This window comes from Erithacus rubecula (genome assembly GCF_903797595.1).
Source record: "Erithacus rubecula genome assembly, contig: scaffold_442_arrow_ctg1, whole genome shotgun sequence".
NCBI lineage: Eukaryota > Metazoa > Chordata > Aves > Passeriformes > Muscicapidae > Erithacus > Erithacus rubecula.
The window spans coordinates 6820-32165 of NW_027635897.1; the positions used below are offsets into that span (position 1 = coordinate 6820).

General features: G+C 47.6%; 1 protein-coding gene across 2 annotated transcripts; it reads right to left on the bottom strand.

The window, feature by feature from the left end:
- Positions 1 to 22362: 22362 nt before the first annotated feature.
- LOC306816206 (uncharacterized protein) lies at positions 22363 to 25092 on the bottom strand. 2 transcript variants are annotated; one of them, XM_079332679.1, is made up of 2 exons: positions 24770 to 25092; positions 22363 to 23959 (listed from the first exon to the last, which is right to left on the bottom strand). In XM_079332679.1, the coding sequence occupies exons 1-2, from the start codon at positions 24959 to 24961 to the stop codon at positions 22862 to 22864; spliced, it is 1290 nt and encodes a 429-aa protein (XP_079188805.1). In that variant the 5' UTR covers positions 24962 to 25092; the 3' UTR covers positions 22363 to 22861. The 2 variants fall into 2 exon arrangements, with proteins under 2 accessions (XP_079188805.1, XP_079188806.1); XM_079332680.1 differs by having other exon boundaries at positions 22363 to 23970.
- Positions 25093 to 25346: the final 254 nt, after the last annotated feature.

A 25346-nucleotide genomic window follows, 5' to 3' on the forward strand; every position in this document is an offset into this window, starting at 1 on the left:
AGTACCTGTTTTACCCACAAGGAGGCGCCCTAGCGAGGAAAGAGGGGCTGCAGTACCAGTTTTGTCCACAAGGGGGCAGCACTACTGAGCAGGGGGCGGGTTGCAGTACCTGTTCTGTCCAAAATGGGGCAGCACTACTGGTGGAGGGGGCTGCAGTATCGGTTTTATCCACAAGGGGGCAGCACTACTGAGTAGGGAGTGGGCTGCAATAATGCTTTTCTCTACAAGGGGGCAGCACTACTGAGGGAGGCAGGGCTGCAGTACTGGTTTTGTCCACAAGGGGTCAGCACTAGTGAGGAGGGGGGCTGCAGTACCGGTTTTGTCCACATAGGGACAGCACTACTGGGGGGAGCTGCAGTGCTGGTTTTGTCCACAAGGGGGCAGCACTACTGAGCAGGGGGCGGGTTGCAGTACCTGTTCTGTCCAAAAGGGGGCAGCACTACTGAAGAGGGGACTGCAGTGCCGGTTTTGTCCACAAGGGGGCAGCACTGCTGAAGAGAGGAGGCTGCAATACCTGTTTTGTCCACAAGGATACAGAACTTGGTCCAAAAGAGGGCAGTACTAATGAAGGGGGGGCTGGCAGTACCAGTTTTGTACAGAGAAAGACAGCACTACTGGCAGGTGGTGGTCAGTACTGGTTTTGTCCACAAGGGGAAACAGCAATACTGAAGAAGGGAGGGCTGTAGGGCCTGTTTTGTCCACGAGGTGGCAGCACTACTGGTGTGGGGGCAGCAGTACCGGTTTTGTCGACAAGGGGACAGCACTACTGAGGGTGGGGGGCACGGCAGTACTGGTTTTCTCCACAAGGGGGCAGTAGTACTTGGGGGTGGGGCTGCAGTACCTATTTTGTCCACAAGGAAGCAGCACTGTTAAGGGGGGGGTGGGGCTGAAGTACCTCTTTTGTCCACAACTGGATGGACATACTGAGTGGGGGGGGGAGGTGCTGTACCGCTTCTGTCCACAAGGAATCTGCACTACTTGGGGGGGGGGAACGCAGTACCAGTTTTGTCCACAAGGGGACAGCACTGCTGAGGGGGCGTGCTGCGGCATCGGTTTTGTCTAAAAGAGGGCAGCACTACTGAAGGGTGGGGAGCGGTGGTAGCAGTTTTGTCCACAAGGGGACAAGACTAGTAGGGGGGTTGGTGCAGTAACAGTTTTGTCCAAAATGAAGCAGCACTACTGGGGTTGGGGCAGCACTGCTGAAGGGGGTGGAACTGCAGTAGTCATTTTGTCCTCAAGAGGACAGCACTAATGATGAGGGGGGGCCAGCAGTACTGGTTTTGTCCACAAGGGGGCAGCACTACTGAGTGGGGTCGGGCTGCAGTACTGTTTTTTTCCACAAAGGAGCAGCACTACTGGTGTAGAGGGGCTGCAGTACTGGTTTTGACCACAAGGGGGCAGCCTTACTGGCGGGGGGACGACGACGCAGTACCTGGTCTGTCCACGAGAAAGCAGCACTATTGGTGGGGGGCCACAGTACCTGTTCTGTCCACAAGGGGACAGCACTGCTGAAGGGGGTGGAGCTGCAGTAGCCATTTTGTCCTCAAGGGGACAGCACAAGTTATGAGGGGGGGGCAGCAGTACTGGTTTTATCCACAAGGGAGCCGCTATAATGGGGGGAGCTAGGGTGCTGGTTTTGTCCACAAGGGGCCAGTATGAGTGAGGAGCGGGGGGCTGCAGTACCTGTTTTGTCCACGAGGATACAGCACTACTGGGGGGAGGACCTGCAGTACCTGTTTTGTCCACAAGGGGACTGCACTACTGGGGTGAGGGGGGGGGCTGCCATACTGCTTTTTTCCAAAAGAGGGGAGCACTACTGAAGGAGGGGGGGCAGCAGTAATGGCTTTTTCCACAAGGAGGCAGCACTACTGAAAACGGGGCTTGCAGTACCAGTTTTCTCCACAAGGGCAGAGCACTGCTGGGGGCGGGGGGAGGGCTGCAGTACCGGTTTTGTCCACAAGGGGACCGCTATAATGGGGGGGAGCTAGGGTGCCGGTTTTGTGCACAAGGGGGCAGCCCCAGTAAGGTGGAAGGGGATGCAGTGCCAGTTTTGTCCACACGTTGACAGCACTACTCGGGGGGGGGGAAGCTGCAGTACTTGTTTTGTCCACAAGGAAGCTGTGCTACTGAGGGGGGAGCTGCAGTGCCGGTTTGTCCACAAGGGGACAGCACTACTGCGGGGGTGAGGTGCCGCAGTACCTGTTCGGTCCACAGGGGGGCAGCCCTGCTGAAGGAGGGGGAACTGCTGTACCCATTTTGCCCACAAGGAGACAGCATTCGTGATGGGGCGGGGGGGCAGCAGTACTGGTTTTGTCCACACCTGGACAGCACTACTGGGTGGGTGAGCTGCAGTGCCTGTTTTTTTCACTACTGAGGGGGGGAGACGCAGTGCCAGGTTTTGCCTACAAGGAGGCAGCACTAGTGAGGAGGGGGTGCTGCAGTACCGGTTTTGTCCACAACGGAACAACAGTACTGGAGGGGGGGGGGCTGCAGTATTTGTTTTGTCCACAAGGGGGCAGCAGTACGGGGGAAGGGGGCTGCAGTAAAGGTTTTGTCCACACAGGGACAGCATTAGTGCGGGGGGGGAGTGATGCAGTGCCTGTTTTGTCCACAAGGAAGCAGCATTACTATGGAGGGGGGGAGGTGCTGCAGTACATGTTTTGTCCACAAGGGGACAGAATTACTGAAGGGGGGAGGCTCCAGTACCGATTCTGTTCACAAGGAATCAGCACTACATGGGGGGGGAGGGGCGCAGTACTGGTTTTGTCCACAAGGGGACAGCACTGCTGAGGGGGGGTGCTGCGGTATCAGTTTTGCCTAAAAGAGGGCAGTACTACTGAAGGGTGGGGGGCGGCGGTACCAGTTTTGTTCAAAAGGGGACAGGACTAGTAGGGGGGTTGGTGCAGTAACGGTTTTGTCCAAAATGAAGCAGCACTACTGGGGTTGGGGCTGCAGTACCTGTTTTGTCCACAAGGGGGCAGCACTAGTGAGGAAGCAGGGGCTGCTGTGCCTGTTTTTTTACACAAAAGAGCAGCACTACTGGTGTGCGGGGGCTGCAGTACCGGTTTTGTCCGCAAGGGGTAGCACTACTGGGGGGGAGGTTACAGTATTGGTTTTGTCCATGAGAACGCAGCACTACTGGTTCGGGCCGCAGTACCTGTTCTGTCCACAAGGAGGCAGCACTACTGGGGGGGGAACGGGACAGTATCTGTTCTGTTCACAAGGGGGCAGCACTGCTGAAGGGGGTGGAACTGCAGTAGCCATTTTGTCCTCAAGAGGACAGCACTAGTGATGAGGGGAGGCCAGCAGTACTGGTTTTGTCCACAAGGGGCAGCTATACTGGGGGGGAAGCTGCAGTACCTTTTTGGTCCACAATGGGGAAGCACCATTGAGGAGGAGGGGACTGTGGCACTGGTTTTGTCCACACGGGGACAGCACTACTGGGGGGGAAAGCTGCAGTACCTGTTTTGTCCACAATGGGACAGCACCATTGAGGAGGGGACTGTGGTACCGGTTTTGTCCACACAGGGACAGAACTACAGGGGCGGAGAGCTGCAGTACCTGTTTTGTCCTCAAGGAAGCCGCATTACTAGGGGGGGAGCTGCAGTGCCGGTTTTGTCCACAAGGGGACAGAACTTCTGGAGGGTATGGGCTGCAGTACCTGTTTTGTCTACAAGGGGACAGCACTACACGGTGGGGGGAGGCTGTAGTACTGGTGGACATGACAGGAAATGGGAGAAGGAGGCTGCGCAATGGACAAAACCTATAGGACAAACAATTGTGGGGATAAGTGAATTTGCAGGAGTAAATTGGTTAAATAATACTCGAGCAAAATTGGGGTCATCTGAGGGAAGTTATATTTGTGTAAATATATGTGGTTGGTATGCAAACTATGGAAAAAGGGAAGTAGTAGGGACAAAAGAGGTAAAAAATAGTAGGGACAACCCATTTAGGACTGGGAGTGAGACCAACACATGGACTATACCAAGCAGAATTAGGAGTTCCGGTAATTTTGGAATGTAAGGTGAGGGCTGGAATTGAATTCACAGAATTCGGATGGTGGTTCAGGAAGGGTAATCTTCCCCAAAGTAGCAAACATCACGCTGAAAGGAGAAAGTTAGGACATTCCCTTACTTTAGTCATACAAGACGTACAAGAAAGTGATGAAGGAATTTATTGGTGCTGGGTAGCAAAAGAGGCTTGGTGGGCTCACTCAAGGACCATGGTGATAATAACACAGGGACGGATTCGGTCACGGAAAATCAGAGAGGCACCCAATAATACAGAAATTGAACTCCCGGAGTTCAAACGAGGTAATGAACAGGAAAATCTAATTGTAGGATTGATTAGAGATTTTGGGATGGTTCAAAATATGTCCAGGATTACAGCATGTTTGCCGCTGCCACAAGCAGCAGGGGAGCCCATTCCATGGGGAATAATCCCCATCACAGATATGCCAAGGACATATAAAAATACTACTCAAATTTGTAAGAACGAGTTGAAAAGGAAGGAAATGGTAGAGTACCATATTAATGTTATGCGACAGAAATGGTCTACTCCCGGAAACAGGAAGGAATGCGATAAACTCCCGAATCCAGTATTTACAAAAATCGGAAGATTTAAGGATGTGGGATGGTGTGAATATGATGTTATACGAAATGTCAGCTCTTTAAAAGTAATACTTCAGAATGAAATAGTGTGTGAGGATCACACACGGGTTACTACCTTGGAAGAATGGGGAACAATTTGGGGACCAAGCTTGTTAGAAACCTATAGTTACATTGATACAGTTAAATGGTGCATCCAGTGGACGGGGAAAGTTAATCAGACACACAAAGGTTTAACTATGCTACATTCTACGCAGAGACAATTCAGACAGCAAAATGAAAATTGGAATTGTACAAAAATATACACTTGTGACACTCCGGAATTAGAAATTGGACTGATGTCTGTAAGGATGCTGTTAAAATCAGGATGTGATTGTAGAGGATATAATCATTTTATGACAGGAACTGCCAGCCAGAAGGACATAAATGGCAAGACTACCACGATAAGGAGTCCAGGGAATTTGGTATGGGTATTAGGACATGGTTTGTGGACAACTCATATGCCAGTAGATGGGCCAGTTACCCAAATCACATTAGGAATCCCAACATTATGTCCCTTCTGGAAACAATCTAAATTAAAACTACAAATGACAAGGCACAAGAGGGAAGCAGAAAATGAGGAAGATCAATGGCATGAACCTGACAGTGGAGTAAAGATTGGTTGGGCGTTAGAATCCTTGTTTGCTCAAATTGCCTTTTACAGGAGTAGAGAAATGATCTATCGATTGATGGGACAAACAGAAAGATTAGCAGCCGCCACCAAGAAGGGTTTTAGGGATTTAAATCTCCAGCTGCAAGCTACAACTCATATGACTATACAGAATAGGATGGCTTTAGATTTGTTGTTGTTAAAGGAACATGGGGTGTGTGGATATTTAAGCAATAAAATAAACCATTGTTGTATCCATATTCCAAATGTGACAGTTGACGTAGAGAAAGATATTTCTCAATTGGAAAGTGTGGAAGGAAAAATTAAAGATTTGGAAAAAGAGGCAGAGCACAATTGGGTTGGTGCTCTGTTTCAGTCATTAGGGCTCCAACTTTCTGGATGGATCTCATCAGTGATACAATATGTAATTATGATTGTAATTGTGGTACATATTGTAGCTCGAGTGTTTAAGTGCATTACAGGTGTAATCACCAAGGAGCGATTGCATACTAGAAGACTGCTCAGCGCTGTCACCCATGCTCCAGTGACACCACCTCCATCATATAAGGACACGGTGCAATTTGTCCGATCTCCAGATGAAGATCGAGTGAATATTTGAGCATCCCTGCAAAGGAGATTGAGTGATGCTCAAAAGGGGGCAGTTGTTGCAGTATGTTTCAGTAAAATAGAAATATAAAATTAGTAGTAGTTATTCTAAGGACTGATCAAGTAGCTTAGGCCCTGAGTTGGCAAGAGTGAGGGGTATTCAGTTAAATAAATTTATGTGTGTACCGAAGTAGAACTTGCTGAAACAGTAGAAATGTTACTCTCTTGATTAGTGCATTGTTTATCTACATGATGTATGTGACTTGTCTAGCCGAGTGTAACAATTTATTACTTAGAGGAATGTAGACAGATTAGGAGAACCTTGAGAAAATCACTTAGGGGGTAGTGAAGTAAGAAAATCAAGGATAAAGAAATTCTCCAAGAAGTGTATTTAAGCTCTGAGAAATTGTAATCTGGCGGGCTCTGACTTTGGACGCTAGTCCTCAGACCCCAGGGCCCTCAATAAAGCACCGCACTAAACAACCTAGTTGTTTCGTGTCTCTCTGTCCTGTCTCTGAGGGTCTCTTCAGGCTTGAGACCTCCCCAGCGAGGGCATGGAGGTGGTAAAAAGTCTGGTTCTCTCGGAGGCGCCGACAAGAAAGCAACTCGAGACGACCTTGAGTTGTTTTGGGGCTGTTTATTTGTCTTATCTTAAAAAAGTTTCTGCCAGCCTGGCACAGGTCCGCTCTGCAGGTCGACCATAGCAAAAAGGTCTCCTGAGAGGGCTGAGCCAAGGTCTTGATACCCTAAACTACATATACAATATTTACAAATTTTCCCCAATGCCATGTAACCTCTTTGCAATGTCCAGTTCTCTCCCATCCAATCTGTGGTTCCCAGGGTGCAACTTCAACATGGATGACATGAAGAAGAAGGAGGAAGAAGCCCACCACACCCAGGATCCTCCATCTTGGCCACATGGTCCTTAATATAAACAATCTAAAAAACTACTTATACTACATTTTAACAATGTAATTTACACTCTACTCATCATTCTTTTCTGTGTCTCTTCTCTCAGCGTGGGCAGATTTTCCCAAGGAGCCAAATCCAGCCCCTGCAGCTCCTGGGCAGCACTCGGGGGTCTCTGAGGGGTCTGCCAGGGGGGTTTTTGCACCCCCAAAGGAGCCAGGGAAAAACCCTGGACTCCCACATCTCTCTGTCGGGCAACACTGTTACATCTAATTCAACTGCAAGTACCATTTTTACCCAAATAATTTTCACCCCTTACACCCTTTCAGTTGTGACGTTTTATTAACTTCTTGGTTTTGTTTATTTGTTTCCCTGCAGCCACAGGTAACAAATGTTAGTTCATGTGAAATATAAACCAGACAGAAACAGTACATCATCTGTGGGGATTCTGGGTTTCTTTTCCTTTTCTGGATAGTTATCAAAGTTAACAGAAATTTCCTTACTTCTCACACATGAAAACCAACACAAGCCTCCCAAAATGCAGTTTTGGAAAAGGCATGCATGTTGGACCATAATTACATGTAGATCAGTGGAATAGCTTCAGTAAAGGGGAAAATTAAAGGAGACTACCTGACCAATAGGTTAGCAAAAGGTGAGCATTAATGGATCAATAGATCAATTTAAGTGCCAAGTGTCCAGAGTAGCTTTCAAGGGTGATAATGGATTTTAGCATCACAGATTTTAATTGTGCACTATAACAGTGCTGTTTGAGCCATTATATGACTGAATTATTATGATTTCTGTATCAGCTTGGATGTAAAAATTGACTCTGGACTGAATTGTGTCACTTAAGCGAATTCAGAAGGAAATTATTTTATACATTCAACGAAATTAAATGTATTCTGCATTCCTGGTGTCACCATCTGCCAACCTAAAACAAATTGTGCACCAAGCTTGCTGTAAAAAACCCATGCACTGGTATAACCCGTGCTGGTGTCTTCCAGAGAAGGAGAATCAGGGAGGTCTAGATCCATGTGCTCAGTAAGAGAGAGCAGAGAACAAATGAATCAAGGAAATAAATAAAGAGAGAGAGAGGCAGGCTGAAATAAACACTTTTGCATTGCTGGAGTTATGCCTCCACAAATCCATATGCAGACATAGTAATTCTATGAACAAATCCCAACTTCTCCCTGCCCCTCCCAAGTGAATGACTAGATCTAAAGTTTAGAACAGTAAGACAAAAATCTCCCAAGGCTTAGTGGCTTCATCTGTCATATGGTGACTATATCCCTGATGCACAAAGTTCCTTAATCAATACTTACTTCTCATATTTATTTTTAAAATTAAAATGCAAGCACCATATCCATAATGCAATATTTTGGAAGCCTAAGACCTAAGACTCTCATCCCAATTAAAATGCAGCAAGCAGACTGGTTTTAACACTCAGTGGCATTCTTTTTCTGGACTCATTCCTTCACAGACCACACAGTTATCAATAATCCATGCACAGAGCAATTAGGCCTTTTTCTTGTTTTATGGGTTACAGACTATGTCTGTGCAAGTGTCATAAAATATTCTAAAGCACTACAATGCAACAGAACACATTTAAATCCCTACATTAAGAGGAATTGAATAATTTTGATATTTAATTGCTCTTCTTCTGTCATATGGTTACAGTCTTTTGAGTGAATCACACAATTTCTGAGTCCAGAACAAAGAATGACTGCTATCCAAAGTCATTTTAGGAAGGGGCATTTTTAGCACCTGCAAATGATTAAATGTGATGATGAAATAGGACATGGACAAATTTGAGGACCTGCAATTTTCACACAACAAATCAGAACTGAAACAACAGAAAGTGACCTCCACACTTTTTATGGTAGAGAAGCAATGGTTTTGACATATTTTGAAAGACTGATTTCATGTGCTTACAGGATCCTGTGAATGACAAGGGACAGTTGGGCAACTGAAACCAGAGAGAAAACTCTGCTTCAGTGGCCTCACACCAAGAATCACATGGTTCTATTCTGTGCAGAACTTGGAATAAAACTGAGGCAGAGGGAAAGTTACAGAACAGAGATGCACACTTGGCTTTGTTTTTATTATTTAAAGCTAAAATTTCTACAGTGCTTTCTCAGCTCTTGCAGAAATGCTCTTTATAACCTTTAAACATGAACCAGGTCACAAGGAATTATGCAGTAGCTGTAGAAATGCTTTAGGAGACTTTGCAGCAACAACTGAAACTGCCCTCCTCTATGCAGAAAAGATTCAATATAGCCTGGGGAATTATATCCAAGGACAGAAATAGAGTGAGAAAATCTTTCTTAATCATTTTCCAAAATAAATTCAGACTGTGAAAGACTAGGAAGAATATTAATCTGTTTGATTCATACACACTCTTTTTTAAGACAAATTAATTATGCAGCAGAAGCATTTAGCATAAAAATACAAGCTTTGAAATGTGAGTGTTAAGTGTAGTACAGGGAAATAAAAAAAAGAAGGAGACTGAAGGAGGCTAATTAGAAAATGTGTGAAAGAGCATAACCATTTGACAACATAAAACATTATGGAGCATGCATTGTTTTTATCACCAAGAATTCCCCAAATAAAAGGCATGGAGAAAACCATCATTCAGAAGTGGGAAAACAGAGGGACTGTAAAAGTGAAATGGAGTTCTGACAAATGATACTGTATAGAATATGGATTCACAGACCAACAAAACAAAACACCCCAGCAGCAGCAAACTAGAATACTGTATATTCCAGCTGAACCACAGGTGTTTCTGCATATTCATCTTGCAAACTGGCACACTTACTTGCCAAGGCTGCTGAACTACTTCTTTTACATCTCAAACCATAAAACCCCCCAGTCTTTCACAGGAATCACTTAATCAAATGAAGACAGACCAAAAAACATTATTTTCATGGTTCACAATACTATCAAGTTACATGCCTAAGACACCATTTTAAATCATAAATAATGAGCTAGAAAGTGTATAAAACTGGTACTTGAAGAAATGATAAAAAGACAGGAAAATAATAAAAATGCAGATAGTCCAGAACATACCTAATTTCCCCACTTTTAGAATAGAATAAGCTTGTATTATTAAAGCAAAAATGATTTCTATCAAAAACTATGTTTCCCAGAATTGAATACCACTTGTGGTGGCTGCTTGTGATCTCTGTATATGTTTTAGGAGTACAGTTGGCATTAGCCTGTTTTTCTAAATACAAGCAGGGAAGAACTACAGTTCCTAATGATATACAGTTCTGTAATTTAATTAGAAACCTTTCGTCTTTCAATATTTTAAATAAAAGCTAGGAATGAAACTCTGTTTTGACACCAGCTCTCCTTAGTAGCAGCATTTCTCAGCACACAATCTGAAAAGGTCAACCTGCCAGACAACAATACAGAAAGTAAAAATTAAAGCGAGGGCAAGGAAAATCATCTTCAGATGAAACTGCTCTTGTGCAAAAAGAAAGTGATATTAAGATTCAGCCTGTGAACACTTACCTCAGTTATGAGAGAAAACATAATTCTTAAAATTCTGTTCAGTACATTAGGGAGAGAAAATCAACTACAAATTAGATGCTAGCTTGGTTAGTACTCAGATACCATATTATTACCGCAATATTAGGATAACAATCCAATAAACACATTCCAGAAAAGCATTTTAATTCATTTACTAGTGTCAGCCATGCTATGCTTTGATTTTATCAATGTATCCTTCTGCAAAAAGGTTAAATTATGTTTTAAACATCATGTAAAATCAGCTCTGACTCACAGCTCACCACAGATTCTAAACAGGAGGCAAAGACCCAGTTTTCCTTTCAGAACTTCTCACATATCTATGACCTTTCTGTGGGCAGCTTCAGAAAATGGGGGAAAAGCCATTCCAAAGAACAGTACCAAGGAAATCACACAGCACTATGGACTTTTTCGAGGCATGAGATTTTTAATAGATTATGAGAAATAACACAGAAGCAACTTCTGTCAACAGAACAGATTTAATAGGTCTTTGTTTGAAGAACAATAAGAGGATGCTTAAAATTTCTCATGCTGAAAGCTACATTAGGTTCTCAACTTTGAGTAATCAATATCCCCACAATCTAAACTGTGGAATGACTATTTCCCCAAAGACAAAATGTGTAGGATTTGCAATTCTTCTCAAAACCTCAGGAAAACAAAATCAGCAGAATTTCCCTAATTCTATGGAACACAATTCCATTCTGTTCTATTACCCTTCAAATATTCATTGAAACAGACTTGTTTCCACTAGAACAGCTGTGACTGAAAATCTGGGGTAAAACCTCTAAGAAATGGCAATATACATGAATGTTCCTTTCCACAGCAGCCACAAGCAAACAACGAGTGGCACTCATTGGCACAGCCTCTTGTCCACATACAGGAGAGTGGCCAAGGCAGTGCCAGCCGTCTCAGAGATGGGCAAGGACAAGAAAGGGTTTGAAGCTGTGCCAAGAGAGGTGTACACTGGACATTAGGAAGAACTGCTGCCCAGAAAGGGGCATGAGATATGGGAATGGTGTGCCCCAGGGGGCACTGGTGCAGTCACCGTTGCAGTAGGTGTTCAAGGTAAGCCTGGCCATAGCACTCCAGGCTCAGATCTGCTTGCCGTGGTAACCATGGATCACAGGCTGGAGTTGATCTCTCAGAACTCTTCCAAGCCAGTGCTTGGATTCTGTGACATCACAGCCTCTGGGGCAGCATGGTGCCTGGCAACTGTCCCCAGCCACCACTGTGCCCCACAGCCTGGGCACACCTTGGCAAGGACAGACGTCCGAGCGGGTGTGCTGGTGGCAGCTTCCCCAGAGCACCATGGCCGACCCTGGCTCGTGAACTTGTATCTGCTGCTGCTCCTGGGCCATCGTCCCGACCCAACCATCCATCCTGGGTCGGGCACGGTCCTGTATGTGCAGGAGCAGAAGCAGCAGAACAGGGACCCTGAGCCAACCACCCTGTGCATGGATATGTCGTGGCAGTCCTGGACGTGCCTGCTGGTGCAGCTGCTGGCCACAGGCACTGTCCTGGCATGGCGCCGCTACCGAGGGCGCTGGAGATGCTGGAGAAGGGTGAGGGATGGGGGGTCAGGCAGGAAGGATGGGCTTGGAGCTCTTGGGCAGCCCTTTGGCCAAGGCCCCATGGCAGAGTGGAGCTGAGCCTCTGGCTGGGAATCAGGCCAGGGCTGAGCTCAGGGACAGCCCCAGGCAGAGGCAGCCAGAGCTCTGCTTGCTGCAGCCTGGCCAGGCCTGGTTCTCTTGCTCAGAGGCCAAAGGCAGCCCAGAGAGGGGCCCTGCTCTGCCCCTCTGCCCCTTCCATCGGGATCCCTGTGCTTTGCCTTGCAGAATCGGCGCCAGAGGCCCCGCAGCAGCAGCCCAGGACAAGGCTGTCCCACAGAGCTGATCCGGCTGCTGAGGAACAACCACACCCTGCTGCAGCAGTGCCTGGAACGCTGCTCCCAGCAGAGGGCCCAGAACAGCAGAGCAGCACAGGGGACCAGCCGCAGCAGGAGGAGCAGGAGAACCCAAATCTCGCCCAGCTCTGACCTCCAGCTCCAGCACGGCGCGCAGAGCACAGCAGGGAATGGGTGACCCGTGCCAGCCCGGGCACGGCGACATTCCCCATCTTAGGCCTTAGAGACCCCCCATCCTTAGCTGTAGCAACCCCCACCACCTTTTCCACCTTCCCCTTAGTGTTCCTGTTCTACGTGTTCAAGTTAGGCATTAGGTTGTTACCCCATAGTCCCCCGTAGTGTAGATTTTTAGAGTAGTAAAGTTAATAAAGTTCATGTTCTCTGCACATCCTGTGTTGTTTGCTTGATATTCCATCCAAGAGGGGACACAGAGGGATGGGCTTGAGCAGGAGCTCCAGACTGCCTGCAATGGAGAGCCTGAGTGCAGCAGCAGCATTTGCAGGAGTGCAAATGGAGGGCAGTTGGAAAGAAGATGGAGGGCAGTATTCTCCTGCCTCCATCTTCCAAGGAAGATTCAAGTCAATCCATGTCTGTGCTCTGCTGGGGGGGTCCCTAAAGGCTCCAGGAGGTGTCTGGGTGGCTCCAAAAGGGGCTTGCAGGACCCTGGGGCACCAGGGAAGGAACAGCATCATCCCAGGAATGCTGTGAGAGATTCCCCAGAGCGGCCCAACCTGGGGCCCGGGCAAGGGATGGATTCAGGCAGGCAAATACATCCAGGGGCTGCCTGGGCTATGGCAGTGAGGCCCAGCCCTGTTTCATATCTTTCTGCTCTTCATTTGTATTTAGTCCTTTGTATTTATCCTCATGACCCTCACAATGGGATTAGATTTCACTTTCTTACAAGGCAAAACCTTAGTTATTTTATTTCCACTAAACAACCATGTGTATTACCAGCTTAAATGACTTCTCTCTGACTTACTCTGCATCTTGCTCCTTTACAGCAAGATGCATCAAGCACCTCTGTTAAAGTACAGATGCCTCCCTGGAAAGAGGACAATCTTGCTATTTTCTGAAGAATCTTAACTTTGATGATGCACCAAATTTTACAAATCCAAGAGGAAAAAAGCCTACAGATCAGTTTTACAATTTCAAAAGCTGATTCCTCAACTCTTGCACACCAGTTTCCTTATTGGCAACGTTCAGCAGTGATACCAAACAAGCACAGAAAACAAATGGGAGAAGAAATGCAGACAGCCAGCAGGGGACCACCTACCAAAATACTGGGAAGAAACAGCACCCAGCAACAATTTCACTACAAAATGGACTGATCTTGTAGTCAGCTTCAATGCAATACATGGACTTGCTTACTTTCAAAGCCTGTCCAATTTTCAATTAAAAATAGAAAAATAACTCCTCTCCACATGCATCATTACTGTTAAGCCTTGTCTATGTCTTCAGCTGTTCTTATTTGACTTGCAGGATAATGAAATGTATTGAGATGGGATTTCAAGGCAGGTGCTGGACAAGGTATGGGAAGTATGTGCTGTTCAAGAATCCTCAGTATCAGCAGACAATTTGCTAAAGTTAAATTCTTTTTTTTCCAAGTAAGAGAACCACCTAGTGTTTTTATCTTCCCTGGTGTTTCCAAGGAAAACACTATTAGCTTTCTAGGCATACAGTTCCTGGCTATTGGAATATATACACTTAGGAAACAATGCAATTTTAAGAACAATCTGCTGAAGCAGTATTTTATTATTAAGATATTTTATTTAACTACTTGCTTTAAGAAGGAAAAGTGTTTCAAATCCCAATTTTGCCCTCCTTTATCCTTATTCAACAGCATGGATCTTTGAGTGCATGGGCAAAGGGTTAAACTCAAGGTGGCACATGTTTCCCCAGTATCAATGTCCCCACAATCTAAACTGTGGAATTACTATTTCCCCAAAGAGAAAATATTTGGGATTTGCAACTCATCTCAAAACCTCAGGAAAACAAAATCAGCAGAATTTCCCTAATTCAATGGAATTCCAATTGTGTTCTATGGCCCTTCAAATACTCATGAAAACAGACTTGTTTTCACTAGAACAGCTGTGACTGAAAATCTGGGGTAAAACCTCTAAGAAATGGCAATATACATGAATGTTCCTTTCCACAGCAGCCACAAGCAAACAAGGAGTGGCACTCGTTGGCACAGCCTCTTGTCCACATACAGGAGAGTGGCCAAGGCAGTGCCAGCCGTCTCAGAGATGGGCAAGGACAAGAAAGGGTTTGAAGCTGTGCCAAGAGAGGTGTACACTGGACATTAGGAAGAACTGCTGCCCAGAAAGGGGCATGAGATATGGGAATGGTGTGCCCCAGGGGGCACTGGTGCAGTCACCGTTGCAGTAGGTGTTCAAGGTAAGCCTGGCCATAGCACTGCAGGCTCAGATCTGCTTGCCGTGGTAACCATGGATCACAGGCTGGAGTTGATCTCCCAGAACTCTTCCCAGCCAGTGCTTGGATTCTGTGACATCACAGCCTCTGGGGCAGCATGGTGCCTGGCAACTGTCCCCAGCCACCGCCGTGCCCCACAGCCTGGGCACACCTTGGCAAGGACAGACGTCCGAGCAGGTGTGCTGGTGGCACTTGAACTGAGCACCATGGCCGACCCTGTTCCATGGCTTGTCAACTTTTACCTGCTGCTGATTCTAGCAGGGGTCTTCATCACACATACATTGGATGTTATCCCAACCAAGCAGGCAGTTCAATTCCCACAAACATGACTATATCAGCTATTTCACTACAGTGTCTAAGTTTAGTTAATAGCATAAATAAAAACTGTATCTGTATAGCAGAGTTACTTTAACACTATACACACAGCATCCATTTTTGTATTTGCAAAAAGCCAATATTGTAAGATGTATTTATATCATGCTGGACATTTTCCAGCCCATTCCCAGCTCAAAGCAGAGGGAAGAAGAAAAGGAGAGAGCAGCCCTGACAGAATCCCAGAACGATGGTGGTGAGAAGGGGCCCAGCAGGGTGAGACACCTTCAGCCCAGTGAAGGTGCAAATGAGACCACAGGAGAACCAACATATGGATTTGATTGAACATGGATTTAATGGAACAAGAAATGTGAGGTAGAGAAATAGGAAAGAGAGAAAAAGAAACAAGGAAGAGCTGAGGCTGGGACTGGGCAGCTGCCAGAGCCGGCACTGAACAATTTACTCAGTAGTGACTACTCAGTGAGTGGCATGAAAAATGAGATTTCTTTTTCATAGATTTAAAAAGGCTTAATAAAAGATAATAAGAGACAAAGAATAAAGAAAAAGCTTATAATGGTTGGGTTTTTGGTTTTTAGCTAAGAGTTCACTTGATTTTTTGGAGATATTTTTAAAATGTTTTAGCTTGTCGTATATTTATAAACTTATTATATATTTATAAACTCTTTTATAAATTATTTTTTTATTTTAGGAAGTGTTTATCTGGCTATTTATTGAGTTTGCATTTTAGAACGTGTTTTTTTTATTGTAGTTTTAATTTTTTTTTATTAGTTTTAAATTGGGCTGCGATTTTTAAGTTTTATAGACTGTTGTTGCTGGTAACTGGTTATTAGCAGTAGGTGTTTTCATTGGGTGTTATTTAATTAAGTAGGTAGTTTATTTATTACAAAGACATATTATTAGCCTATGTTATTTTTAAAAACAACTATATTTTAAAAAAACACTACACATAAAGTATTAATTTGAATATTCAGGAGAAGCCAATCCCACAACATGTGTTTGTAGCAGCGGCAGAGCCGCAGCGCCCAGCGCACCCCACCCCCTCGCCACCCCCACGCCACCCCCTCGCATCCAGCGACCCCCGGGAGCGGAACTGGGGCTCAGGGGGAGGGGGACGGCACGGACAGATCTGCACTGGGGGCCCCGAGCCCCCTGCCCAGCCCTGTGAAGCACGGAAAAACTCTCTATACCGCACAAAATAAGGTGTAAGAGTAGGAATGTATTTATTCAGCGCTCAGGGGGATAGCTCCTCCAAAAACATGCACACCTTTGGTGAACTCTGCCTCTCTTTTAATTCTCTGCAAATTAGGATTGCACAATACACCTAATACATATTCATTGCCTGTCCCGATTCATATTAAAATTAGCTACACAAGAAGTTAGTAGCCACTGGGGCCATGGAGCTCTCTTAACAATGGGTGACAAATTTAACTTTTGGTCCCTAACTCAGCACACTGTTACTTGGGCAGGCAGGCTTAACCCCTTGGAAAGGGAAAACCCTGTAGCTTTAATTGGTAGCCCTGACCAACTCCTAGAAAACATTCAAAAATCTGCCTGCTTGCAAATTATATATGAAATAAAATTCTCTGCTGGCTATAAATCACCTATGCAATTACCTGTAAATGTAAAACAATATCCTCCTCCCTGTTGTGCCAAAATACACATCAAACCGGTTATACAGGACTTGTAAATCTTACCTGTATGGACAATCAAAAAAACCCAATCCTGGCACTCTGGCTGTTTATCCAGATACTGATGATACCCTTATGGGAGGAGATGAAATAGAAGTAGTGAGGGATACTCAACAAAAAATAATCTCCCATTTGGAAAGCCTTAACTTGCAAATTGCCTCAGAGAAAATTCAAAAACCTTCTCAGGAAGTGAAGTTTTTGAAGACAGCCACTACTGGGACTGCCCCCCCTGAAGGGGTGGCCCAGAAATCCTCAGTAACAGAAGGAACTGTAAAAAATCTGGCAATAACAGAAACTGAGAACTTGGGCAGCAGCTACGACAAAACTCCCTCAATAATTGAAGTAGCTTCTGCTTTCTCCCCCAAACAATCTTTGTTCACTAATTCTTCATTCACTAATGCTTCTGCTGAACAAATTATTGCTGGGGGATGGGGTGACTCTTGGGTTGGGGTGCTGATTGTTATTTGGGGTGTTTTCCAGCTTGAAGTGCGGAGTGCCTCCTTTGTTTGCAACTACACTGATTCTTATCCTGTGTTTAAAGGAGGTACAGAGTGGCTTCCTTCTTGGCAGCAAAATGATTGATAAGTTAACAGAATTCCAGTATGCATTACATGCTGGATAGTTCCATCATTTTAACCTCCTGCCTCTTTGTGGCAGATTCTATTGTGTTTACTTTTCACAGAATAATGCCACGGGATTAATTGTTGAATCCCTCATCGAACCTGTATGCAGTCATGGCACAGGACCTTACAGATGTGTTTCATTTTGTGAGATTCAAAATCAAAATTGAACTGTTGCACAATTTTCCTATGAAATTATGTGGTAAAAACAATTAAAAACATGGAGGGGAACTTAATGTTATAACACCTACTACCCAACCACCGGTTATACTGAGCCTGAAAATTTTTGAAATTGGACCTTGAGTAATTCAGAAAACTGGCCAACAACAAAGATTGTTTAATCTGGCATTGTCTTTTAAACAAGTCAAATTGCCAATGCAAAACAATGTCTCAGTAATTCTGCCAGCTTGTTCACCTTTTCTAGGGGTGGACAGCCTGGTTGCAAAAGTAGGAGGATCCTTTCAAGAAACAAACAAGAGACATAACTGCTGTTGTGGGAACAAAATTGGGAATTTTGAATAGTATTGATTTAGAAGTATTAATGAATACATTGGCTAACATCTCTTTAGCTCTCTGCTTTATTCAGGCTCAATTGTGGATGCAGTCAGTTGCTGCCTGAATTGTACAAGAAGTGGAGGAAGCCACTTTTCCTACTGAAATTCGGAGAATAATTTGGGATAATGCCCATGATTTTGAAAAATAATTCCAATCCTGGTGAAATTACTACCCCAGCACAAACACAGCCACAGCCTTTGCACTGACCACATGTAATGCTCCAGTACATTCAATATTCCCTATCACTGCATTGGGGCTGAATCATGATGGAGCTATTCTCTATCCTTTTGATCTTAGAGAATGGGTTGTCAAATTAGTGAAAAGTAACAAACTATTAATTTGGAAACTCACATTGTCTGGGAACAACAAGAGTTTATCTGTGAAAGTAATGCAATCAGAGCTCAAGATATTTGCTTAGACACAGAACAGAATGTCTGTAACTTTGAAAGTTATCCAAAGCAGATTCCTGAAACAATACTGGGGTATATGAGCAATGGGTTTGCATGATTTAGAACTGCTTGTGATAGTGTTTTTGTAGAAGATTTGGTAATGAGTACTAAAAATAATTTAAATCTTTGTGTCTGTAACTTTACTAAAATTGCTGTTTTAAATTTGAAAATTGTTTGTTTTAAAATTACTTATTTTAGTTGTGTTCCATTTTAAAATGAAATCAATTATTTGATTTGTAATTTGAACATTTCTTGCTTCAAAATTGCTTATCTTTGTTGTATTGCATCATGAATATTGATTAAGGTTGATTTTTAGTTATTATTTATGTTGCATTTTCTTTAAGTATTGACTCAAACTGATTATATTTTAACGAAGAAATTATTATTGGATCAAAAATTGAAATTGAAACATTGATTTAAATTGCTTATTTGTCTTTTGTAATCAGAAATTGAAATTGATTGGTAAATTGATTAAAATTGATAAACATTTATTTAAATTGCTTATTCATCTCTTTGTAATCAGAAATTAAAACTGAAAATTGATTGTTAACTGATCATTTTATTTTAATCAAGAAATCAATATTATTAAATCAAAAAATTGAAATTGAAACATTGATTTAAACTGCTTATTTATCTTTTTGTAATCAGAAATTGAAATTGATTATTTGTTTTGTTTTCTCTCTCTTTTACCTTTCCCTTATCTTTTTCCTACTTTCCTATTCTGTCCAACTTTCTGTCTCTGTTTTCTGGGATATGCTCTCAACTCATCTGAGTCCTGAAGACTTCACCACAACACCAGGAATGAAGTGCTGCTGCCGATGATCATGAACCACGGGGTGGTGTAAGAGTCAGTCTCAAGTTTTCTCTGATCTGCCTTATGACCATCAGCAGAGACTGGGACCTGAGATTGCACCACTTGCCCTGAACCAGAGCTCCAGCCTGCCCAAGGTGGATGCTTGCATCAGGCCAGGGATTATTTGTAGCTGTGCCTGGTGCTTTTCATGGTACACTGCAGGGTGTTGGTTATCACACCCTGTCCCCGCACCTGCATCATGGGGCTAAGATCTCCACAGACAATAGTCCATAAATCTTCCTACCTTTTGGCCAGAGGCCACTAGCTTTGGAAAAGGACTATAAAGAGTGACTTTCCCCAAACTGACTTCGAGATCTTTTTCTCCCCAAGGGATTGAAGATGCGTCTCGTCTCATCTCGTCTCGTTGGATGGCCACAAGGGTGCGTCCCGTCTATTGGTAGGTATATCCCATCCTTCTCTCTCTCCCCTTTTATCTCTCTCTCTCTCTATCACAAAACTTGATTGTTAGTATGCAATAAACTGAATTACTGCTTTCTGCTAAACAAACCTGAGTCTCTTGCCTTTTGTCTTTTGCACCCTGGGGTCGACTTAACGATCACGACTCCTGCTTGGGTTGAGCGGATCGTGATAGATGTGCTTCTCACTGTCACCCGATTCCGGGTCACTTGTCGCCAGCTGAACAAGTTCCCCATCCCCCCCGGTAAAATTGGTTGCTGGGACACACTGGCATGGTGAGGGGACAGGGATAATGCCTACGGGGACAGTGGGAACGGGGGTGGAGGCAGCTGCAAAGAAACAATGGGGACAGGGTGGTGGCACCTGTGACGGGACAGAAGGAATGATTGGGGTGGTGGCACTTGGGAGGACAGTGAGGACAGGGTGGTGGCACTTGGGAGTACAGTGAGGATGGGGTGGTGGCACCGGCAAAAGGACAGTGAGGACGAGGTGGTGGCACTTGCAAGGGGACAGTAGGGACAGACACACTTGCCCCCAAGGCTGGCAACCCCTGTGTGGGACCGCCGGAAGGTGAGAGTCCGGCGGCCGCACTCCGACACCGCGCCAGCCACGCGGCCGGACTCTTCCCAGCGGCCTTACAATGCCCGAGACGCCAGGGCAGACGTGTCCCCAAGCTTGTGCATGTCCCCAATGACACACATGTCCCCTGTTGTCCCCAGGGCCAGAGCACAGAGCAGGGCCTGCAGCAGGTGGATGCCTTGGTGGCCCGGTACCGTCGTGGCTGCCTCTGGTGGGGACTTCCCTGGCTGCCCGTCCTGCGCCTCTTCCACCCCAGCACCCTCCGGCCACTCCTCAGTGCCTCAGGTAGGACACGAGACACCAGATGGGTCCCCAGGGCCACCCATGGGTGTCACTGCACCTGGCACAGAGACCTGGCAGTGCCCAGGCAGTGGCCACCAGCCCAACCCCACAGGTCCCCAGAGGTGTCACCATGGCCAGGCCAAACACCACCCCAGAGTGGCCAACAACCTGTCCCTGAGGCTCCCTAAGGCCAGCCAAAGGTGTCACCCTGTTCAGCCTCTGGTTGTCCCACAACGCTCATGCTCGGTTGGCTGTGGGTGCTGGGAGAGGGTCCCCACTGTGGGTTAAGGGGTGCAGACAGGGTGCCTCATCCCAGTGTCCCCACCCAGGGGACCCCAGTGTCCCCACCCCAGTGAATCCCTGCCCACCCCATCCTTGTGTGTTGCAGCTTTCGTGGCCTCCAAGGATAAAACTTTCTAGGCCTTCCTCAAGCCCTGGCTTGGTAAGTGGAGGGGGTTGGGTGGGGACAGCACCTCTGGGTGTCACACGGGTGGGGACAGCACCCCTGGGTGCTCCCGCTGGATCCAGGTGTCACAGGGGAGGACACAGCAAGTTTTGGGGACAGAACCATTTTGCACCCGCAGTGGATCCGGGTGTGTCACAGGGGCAGTAGGTGACCCTGACACACTCTGGGTGCCCCCAGGATGGAATCCAGTGTGTCACAAGGGCAGTGGAGGGCTGGGGGTGCCCCGCTGCCCTTCACCACCATGTGCATCAAGGAGAGCCTGCGGCTGCACCCTCCTGTCACTGCCGTGTCCCGGCGCTGCACCGAGGACGTCCCCCTGCATGACGGCCATGTCATTCCCAAGGGTATGGCGTGGCCAGTGTGTCCCCAGTGTCACCACCCACTGCTGTCACCTGCTGTCCCTAAAGCGGCCACTCCCATCCTACCAGGGGTCATCTGCCTGATGAGCATCTACGGGACCCACCACAACCCAGAGCTCTGGCCCGAGCATGAGCTAGTGCCACCCTACGAGGTGTGCCTGTCACTATGGTGGTGACAGCTGCGTCCTCACAGTGTCACTGTCACCCCAGGTGTTCAATCCCCTGAGGTTCAGCCCAGAGAACAGCAAGGGACGGTCTCCGTCCTCCTTCATCCCCTTCTCTGCTGGCCCCAGGGATGTGGTGGGGTGGGGACAGGAGTGTCCCCAAGTGCCCCCCCCCCCCATCCCTGGCTGGGATCACAGTGGGGTGACAGTGACAATGGGGATGTGGTGGCAGGAACTGCATCGGGTAGAGCTTTGCCATGGCTGAGATGAAGGTTATGGTGGCACTGACACTGTCCCGGTTCGTGCTGCGGAGGGACACAGCGAGGCCACCCCCGCGCCGCAAGCCCGAGCTGATCCTGCGAGCCAAGGACGGGCTCTGGTTGCTGCTGGAGCCACTGGTGGGAGTGGCCTGAGGGACACGGGTCACCAGAACATGGGGACATCCCGCCAGGCAGGTGTCACACCCAGGGGAGGAGCAGTGAATCAACGGTAGTGTGAAGGGGACAACATCGTGGTGGTGGTGGGGATGTGTTCTCCTTGGTCATGGGACACGTCATGGTGTGGATGCGTCCACCCATGGACTTGTCCCCTAGGCCACTTATGACCATCCATGGCCATACCGCCATGTCACCATCTATGTCTGTGACCCCCCTCAAGCCTGATATCTCCATCCACAGCCCTGTCTGTATCTATATCCATATCCATACCCATATCCATGTCCCAGTCCCCACCATGTCCCCACCCACGTCCCACAACATTCCCATCCATGTCTTAGTTCAATCTCTTTATTTTTTACCCCAATGTTGAGTGAAGGGCTGAAGAAAAATGAAAGAAAATCAAGGCCAAAATAAAATTATTTACCTATCCATGCTGACTAAGTATGCATGTGCTTGGGTGGGTAGAAAGAACCTTTTATAGAGGACTTTCCACTCCACTGTGTACATCTTGGTTTTCTGCCCCAGTACATCACCATATGGCTGAGGAAGATGCCTGCAGCCCAGACAGAATTAGAATAATTGAATGGTTCAGGTTGGTAAAGATCTCCAAGACCATCCAGTATTCCTTGATGCCGGCAGATGAAATGATTGGATGCAAAGGTGAAATTTTTTGGGGTGGAAAGTAAAATCTGCTGTCCCAAATGAATTCCTGATGTCAGTCTGCATCCCAATGGATTTTTGGCCTGCTGAATCCAGCGGCCCACGGGGACCCAGGAAGATGTGGAGACCAACAGCCTGGTGTGTTCCCAACAAGGATCACCAGGACCATGGATCACCAAGGCTCTGCCCAACGAGGGTCACTGGAGAGCTTCCAACGGGGTCCAACAGAGGGGATGGAGCTGGAGCAGCGCAGGAACCTCTTCCCACACGCAGGGCACTCACAGAGCTTCCCTTACCAGTGCCCCCATTAGTGCTGGGTCACGGCAGAGTTCTGGGAGAAGCTCTTCCCACACTGGGGACACTGTTAGGGCCTCTCCCTGGTGTGGATCTGCTGGTGGGTGACAAGGGTGGAGGTTTTTTTAAAGCCTTTCCCACAGTCAGGGCAGCAGAAGGGCCTCTCTTGTGTGTGAATCTGCTGATGCCTGAGCAGATGGGATCTCCTCTGAAACCTCTCTTCACACTCAGGACACTCATAGGGCTTATCCCTGGTATGTATCTGCTGGTGAACAACCAGGCTAGAGTTCAGGGTGAAGCTCTTCCCACACTCAGGACACTGATAAGGCTTCTCCCCAGTGTGGATCCTCTGGTGGACAATAAGGTTGCATCTCTGGATGAAGCCCTTCCCACATTCTGAGCACTTGTAGGGGCTTTCCCCAGCGTGCATTGCCTGGTGTATGATCAGGCCAGAGCTGTCATGGAAGCTCTTCCCACATTCCCCACACACATAGGGTCGTACCCCAGTGTGGATCATCTGGTGGTGAGTGAGGTGGGAGCTCTTCCTGAACCGCATCCCACATTCCCCACACTTGTAGGGACGTTCCCCAGTGTGGATCATCTGGTGGCAGATCAAACTGGAGCTCAGTCTGAAGCTCTTCCCACATTCCCCACACTCGTAGGGCCGTGCCCCACTGTGGATCCTCTGGTGGGCGATCAGGTGGGAGCTGACGCTGAAGCCCATCCCACATTCCCCACACTCGTAGGGCCGTTCCCCAGTGTGCACTCTCTGGTGGCGGATCAGGTCAGAGGTATCTCTGAACCCCTTCCCACATTTCCCACACTCATAGGGCCGTTCCCCGGTGTGGATCATCTGGTGGCGGTTCAGGTGGGAGCTTGTGCGGAAACTCTTCCCACATTCCAAGCACTGGAGGGGCTTCTTGCCATCATGAAGCTGCTCATGGACCATCAGCTCAGAGCTCTGGCCAGGTCTCTGGCTCCCTGCCTGGGACAGGCTGGGGCTTTCCACCTGAGAGCATCCTGGGCTGGGTTTGGAGCTCCTCCTCATGTGGGATCTCTGGGGGTTTTCCTCCCCGTTGGATTCCTGCATCGTGCAGCTGCTCCAAACAGCCTCTTCCATTATTTTCTGATGGCGCACCTTCCTCTTCCTCACAGCTTTTTCCTCTATCTGGATAAAACCTGGAAATGGGAAACCAGGGTTTGGGGAAAAACAAGACGTGAGTGCAGTGGCTTTGAAGGTCCCGATGTCCAGGCCTACCTCAAGAAGTCACCTAGTGTCTGGTGTCCATAAAAACCTCCAAATATCAAGAAGGTGTTAAAAAACACTCTCCCAGGAGATCCCTGATTGCACTGTCCTCACTTTGGGGTTATGGGGGTCCCTGTTCTCAGAGCAGTTGGGGGCCCATGGATCCTGGGGATCCCCTCTCTCCCGGCTCCTGCTCAGGCACGCTGAGGGTATTTCGGGGGTCCCAGGGCTCATCCCAGTCTGACTCGGCTCCCCCCACTCCAGTCACTCAGGCCTTACTCCCACTCCCCACCAGCCCTTCCAGGCTCGGGGGGCCCGCACCCCACTCATCTCCCGGCTCCACCTTCCCTCCAGGCTGCCGGGGGTCCCCCAGCTCTGCTGTCGCCCCTCTCCCCACGCCGGGGCTCCCGCCTTTCATCCCCCGCCTCTCCCGGGGATCCCCAAAACCGATGTCCCGCCCCGCCGGGACCGGGCCATCGCCACCTGGGCCCCTCCAAATCCCCACAAGGAGCATTTACTGCTCAGCTTTGGATTCCTGCAAGAGCCAGAAACATCCCCTCCTCACATCAATAAAACAATACCTCTCCCAGGGACACCCAAATATATTTGGGACTCGATTCCTGAATCTGCGAGGCACAAACACCAACCCCCATCCCCCAAGAATCCGAAACCCAACCAGCCGTGCCGGAGCTGCCGCGATAGCCCCGGGCCGAGCTTCCCCTCCGCGCTCACCCGCGGGATGCAGGAATGCGATGCTGCCGGGGCCAGCGGAGCTGCGGGCTCAGCGGGCTCGCCCTGCAGCACCGCGATTCTCCGCCGGCGCCCGCTGATCCTCTCCCTGCTCCTCCTGCTCCTGCTCCTCCCCTTCCTCTCTCCTCCCCTTCCTCTCTCCTCCTCTTCCTCCCGCTGCTCCCCCGCTCGCATCCCGGACTCCCCTTTGCCACCCCCTGTGCCCCGCGGCCGCCGCAGCAGCGGCTGTTGGGGAGGGGGCAGCACCCCCTGAGCCTGCAGGGGAGACAGAGCAGCTGAGAGTTAGGAATCGAGCATCGAGAAATGCTTTCACTAGAAGGGGGCTGACAAAACCCTGTGTTTGCTGGAATTTACGGTGCTTACAAGAACAGGGGAGAGCAAGGCTGCAGGATAAGATAAAGAGCTGGGGTGGGCGAACAGGATGCAAGGACAAAGGCACCACAGGATAAGGGGGATTCTCCAGATCCCTGAACCCAGGAAAAGTGGTACCAAAATCCAGAAGATGGGCAAAGGAGTAAAAAGAATACGTGCAAGGAGACAAGATGAAAAGTTCAACTGA

Excerpts from the sequence above, each read along its gene's own strand:
- LOC306816206 (XM_079332679.1), bottom strand. The coding sequence starts at position 24,961 with ATGCGAGCGGGGGAGCAGCGGGAGGAAGAGGAGGAGAGAGGAAGGGGA. Across the intron at positions 23,960-24,769 it reads CGCATTCCTGCATCCCGCGG|ATAGAGGAAAAAGCTGTGAG; the intron begins GTGAGCGCGGAG and ends GGTTTTATCCAG.